Source organism: Anarrhichthys ocellatus, unplaced genomic scaffold (assembly GCF_004355925.1).
Source record: "Anarrhichthys ocellatus isolate YVR2014 unplaced genomic scaffold, GSC_Weel_1.0 scaffold17, whole genome shotgun sequence".
NCBI classification, from domain to species: Eukaryota; Metazoa; Chordata; class Actinopteri; order Perciformes; family Anarhichadidae; genus Anarrhichthys; species Anarrhichthys ocellatus.
Window position 1 is genome coordinate 513,965 of NW_022280047.1, and position 5,230 is coordinate 519,194.

The 5,230-nt window shown below is 44.2% G+C and overlaps 1 protein-coding gene across 1 annotated transcript in view; it reads right to left on the reverse strand.

Moving 5' to 3' along the window:
• The window catches only part of LOC116388706 (probable bifunctional methylenetetrahydrofolate dehydrogenase/cyclohydrolase 2), a 30,880-nt gene that overhangs the window by 4,620 nt on the left and 21,030 nt on the right, over positions 1-5,230 (reverse strand). Inside the window, exons 2-5 of the mRNA XM_031856809.1 lie at positions 5,011-5,195; positions 4,648-4,770; positions 3,311-3,463; positions 1,769-1,876 (exon numbers count right to left, since the gene is read on the reverse strand). Of these exons, the coding sequence (XP_031712669.1) occupies positions 1,769-1,876; positions 3,311-3,463; positions 4,648-4,770; positions 5,011-5,195 (569 nt within the window). The remainder of the gene's footprint in view (positions 1-1,768; positions 1,877-3,310; positions 3,464-4,647; positions 4,771-5,010; positions 5,196-5,230) is intronic.

Below are 5,230 nucleotides of genomic sequence, written 5' to 3' on the forward strand. Positions count from 1 at the left end.
GGGGGGGGGTAGGAAGATAAGAGGAGTGAGAGGGAAGGAGAGGCAAGTCACAGCGCATCGAACCTCCGGGGAGCGTTCCTTGTGATACGTGTGTATGTGTGTGTGTGTGTGCGTGAGGGAGGGAGAAGACGAAGAGACCTAACCCTGAAATGAAAATTAACTCATCAAAACTCCAAATTTACTGTAAAAATCTTCTTTTTTCTCCAATATATTGGTGTTTAGTAGAGTTTATTTGCTAAAGGTGCTTGTTTTAAGCGCCACAAAATAATCTCTAGAAAGTGACAGCCAAAGTTACCAACGTGCTAAATAATTCTATTTCAGTCACACAATCTGATGTGAAGTGCCAATAAGGACTGAAATCATACGCGATGTGGGGCTTTGTTCAGAATGTTGGCGTGTTGACAGCTGGCTTTGCAAATTAAATCTGAAGGTATGCAATAGAATCAGAGGTGTGAACAAGCTTATGCGATTTAACAGTTAAAGGTTTTTAAAAAAAACTCAATGGGAATGTTTTTATTTTTACGTCAGATTAAAAAATAAGGCATCCTGTCGGCCCCATCAGTCTATGATACGTTACATACAGCAGGACCATAAAAGATCCCCAGTTCAACTCCAGTCAGGGACTCCATCCGGTGACATCACCCATTGGTTTGTGGACAGAGCTTTTAAAGCCTTGAGTTCGGCATTTTGGCCGTCGCCATCTTGGATTTTTGCAACCGGTGAACGGAAGTGACTGTATTTGGAATTCAGAGGAGTGACGCCGTGGTAGAGACGCCGTATACGGATCTGGTTGTGTAGCGACCTGTCAATCACAAGGTAGCCCCGCCCTAAAGCATACTCTGCTTTATGGTCTGTTTGACTCTAAATGGACCATAATTTACTAAATCATGCTGTATTGAAGAAGACTTGAAACTAGAGATTGAGACCATAAACTCATGTTTACTGAGGGAATAAATCAAGAGAGAAGTAGAGTCATTTTCTCATAGATTTCTATACAATCTGACTTATGTTTGCGACCAGAGGAGTCGCCCCCTGCTGGTCAGTAGAGAGAATGCTAGTTAAATCACTTCTGTATTGTGTTATTGTGATTCTAGTTCATAGGGAACACCCCATGTGATCTTCGGCCCTGACTCCGTGTTGGGAGCCACGGCTCTAAGTGATGGACGGTGTGGACTGCAGCTAGATTGTAGTCTATTGACTTCAAAGTCTGATGAAGGTCCAGCACGCAGAGATCCCTTTAAGGTAGCCCACTCTTTACGCATGTTTGTGCGTATTGCGTTGGTTGGTTAAGCTTAGTTAAGTTAAGGGCTAAAGCCCTCAGCCGCTTATATTCAACAGAATAAGAATATTTCCCAAAATGTCAAACATTTGCTCCAAAGCTTTTCTCTCAGCACTTTTTCTTTTTTTCTCAGCACTGCTACACTTTGTCAAGTCAAACAGAACTCGTTGCTTCACCTAAACCCCAAATTACACGCAGCTCCAAATCCTCTTCCCTACTTCCTATGCCCTTATAAGGACAGTCGATCCGCCTGCACAAAAGTCTCGCCCTGTTCGCACTCTTCCTTCCCAGTACCCGGTTTTCTTCCCTTCTTGGAACTCCTCCGGCAGGACGTGCATCAGCGTTTATTGTTTGATTAAAGAAAGGTGAGGAGTCATTAAAGCCTTTGGTCACGTCCAAGATCTTCGAGGAAAGCCAAGATGGTGCAATATCATTTGCACTCAAATCGTAATTCAGTTCTGACTCACACACACACGCACACACACTTACCCCCGGGGCGTTCATGCTTGCGATCGGTGTGCAGCAGCATTGCAATGGGCATTCCGACATTTTTGGAGCGACCGGCGACCAGCACATTCTTCCCCACCGTCTCAATGCCTGTACAAACACATTTCCTTTTAGGCATAGAGGAAATATTCAGAATAATGAATGCACCTATGAAATAAAGGAGAACTCTGTGTTTGCAAGGTGCAAAAAATCGATTTGCTAAACCCAAAATGCTGAGCTTTAACAACATTGTAAGAGAGAGAGAGAGAGAGAGAGAGAGAGAGAGAGAGAGAGAGAGAGAACGGGGCGGATCAAACCGCTATGTTTTCAATGTTTTCATCTATTGTCGGTCGACACCGCAGTCATTAGAGTGATTGATAGTGGGAGGACGGGTATATGCACATATTAGACCCATATATAAAAGGCATCTTTTCTTGCTTGAACATCTTTAGTGTTCATGCAGTGCAGAGAGAGAGAGCTTCACCCTCTCATCCCCAACACATTCTAATAAAGGGGTAAGCAGAAAGCATCCCAAAAGCTTCCACACTGCCTGATATGGAAAGTGCAAAAGAAAATTGCTCTGCTTATAGCTGACAGTGAAAAAACAGCCATCAGGTTCTCTCGCTCTTATGTAGAGTAGAGGGAGCTCATTGTTAATTCCGACACAAAAATAACTCCTTCATTGTCAAGGACCCTAACCCACGCTGTCAGGGACTCTTCATCCTCACTTTCTGGTAGGAGGGATAAAGCCTTCTAAACCTTTACTGACAAACTTTTCCACTCAGCAGTCGGGGCCTCTCAGCAACGACAGATGCCGAACCGAACTAAGTGTTCAATTTTTATTAAAAAGTCTAACTCCACTTGGGCATGAACGGCGACGCCTTCGGCCTGGTTTGATGAGTCCATTTTTCTCATATTATTTCATTACGTGTCAGGTTTCTCAATTCTTGTGCGGCCTCTCCAGCACTGCTCATACTCATTTACGTTTGGCACAACACACTCAGCCCGAGTTCTTAACTGCCACAATTTTTACAAGGATATCTACATGTATGATATCTTATTTTTTATTTCTATGATTTACACCCTAACTTGGGCAAGTAGAGGACCGAGGCGGGAAAAATGAGTATGAGGCGCCATCTAGTGGTCCGGACATGAAAAGGCAGGAGCCACTCCTAACTTTGCCTCCAGAGTTGACTTTTAAAAATATTGTGAAGCAAAAAACACACAAAAAAAATGTGCTGAGGTTTGATGAGTAAATTATGAAACAGGCTGACAACACAGCTAGCACTTTTGAGTCATTTACTGTCAATGTGCTTCTATCAATAATGTCGAAATGATTTAAAACATAAATGAATAATAGCATGAAGTAATGATTAAGACAGAATTAACTTGTTGCACTAAATTCAACCTTGATATTGAACTTCAATGCCTCCTTAGTTTGCAGCAAAATAACAAAATTGAAATAAAAAAAACAAAAGAACAACACAAACAGTGTTAAAACTGGTCGTGCGTTATGGAGCGGAGGAGGTTCCTGTGGTGGTCTACCTGCTCTTTTGATGATCTCCCAGACCGCTGCGGGTGTGGCAGGCACCATGGATCTCTGGTCCAGACACAGCTTACCGATGTTCACGATGTGGAAGCCGTCCACGTCCTTCTCCGGAGCGATGGCGTTACACACCGCTCGCTCGTTGATGTGCTCTAAAGAGGAGATATTGGTGTTACAACGATATTACATAATGGTTAATGGTCGACCACCACATCATACTACATGCAAATCAAGGCCCAATTCTGATTCATGAGAAAGTGTTATGCCACTGTCAGCTGTCTGTTTACCCAACGCTGGCTGCCATTATGAATCCAAATGTGATGTATTCAGGCTTATATTCCCTCACCGCATGCTTTGGAGCTTTTACTGGTGCAGCGTTGTGTCCTACATCACTGCACTTCATTTCAAACCGCGATCCATTATGTGTCACTGCATCCGAGGGAACGTTAGCTAGCTAACTGTGGCTGAAACACGTTTGTGTTGGTGTGGAGATATTAAAACGAAACTGGTCATTTATACTATGTTTATTTTGAATTAGTATGCTTTTTTGATGTGAATTATTGAGCATATTTAGAAATACAAACAACTAGCCTCGTATATTACTAAAACGGTAATCAAATTTAAATTTCATTTAGCCATTTGGGCAGTAGCTCTGCGGCCCTCTAGATGGCGCTGTGGCCCACCAGTGGTTGAAAACAGCTGTTCGAAAGGACAGCTGTGCTTTCCACTACCCTACTACCATACTAGTTAGTATGGCAGAAAAAAGATTTAGCATGTCCCACTGCATAGTATGTCAAAAATACCAGGATGTTCTACTACCGCCGATCGCATTATGCTGCTTGCAAGATGATTTTCTGGCTATTCTGACCCACAATCCTTTGCGCAGCAAATATATGAGAAAGAGGGTCAAAGTTCAAGGCATGTCCCAATTGAAAGCATACTACAAGCAATGGTCCTTACTCTGTAAGAGCATTTGGATGCAATTTGGAACACAGTTTAGTCATTTTTTCTCTGAAGGACATTTTGACTTGTCACAGTAGGAAACGCACGTGTGTGATTAATGGAACTAATGATGGCTGAGTTCCATTTAGCTGCTACGATTTCAGGCCCGCTGTCCCCCGCTGTTGCGAGTAACACCTGTGTTTTTCCTACTATTCACCGTTCAAAAGCAAGAATGAAAATGTATTTTCACGTAGCAACCATAACGGCGTTTCATTAGGAAAGAACTGCGTGGATCCATCACTGCGAAGCGAGCCGTACGGATCGGCTCCTTTTGTTTAACGCTGATGTCAGTGAGGGAAAACTCGCGTGGCAGCTGCAGCGCCCGATGGTTTACCGGGAAGTGGCAATTGCACCAACAGGCCGCTGACCCTCCAGTCGCGGTTCATCTTGTCAATCAGCTCCAGCAGCTCCTCCTGGGACACCAAGCTCGGCCGCACCACCGTGTCACTGGAGATACCTGGAGAGCACGCACACATCACACACACTCCGTGTTCAACATGTGTGTGCATGTTAGTTTGCAGCTGCATGACTTTACACAATAGGTTGTTTTTGCTTATGAAATAATGTGTTTATCCATGTGTACCTACATATTCACGCATGCATTAATATGTGAGATGCATTAGGGTAGAGCGAGGCTGTGTTTGTTGATCTGCACTCGTTATAGCATATACAGTGTTCAGGGATGCTCGTATCTGACCCAGGATGGTGGCGGCCCGAGTCTTGTTCTTGACGTAGGTGCGACTGGCCGGGTCGTCCCCCACTAGCACCACTCCCAGGTGGGGTCTCATGTTGCCCTGAGCGACCAGCTCTTCCACATCACGCTGGATTTCTCTGTGAAGCTGGCGAGCCAACTCTGTCCCCGAAATCACCACAGCGGCGTGCCTGATGAAAACATGGAGGAATTCTCATGTGCAGCG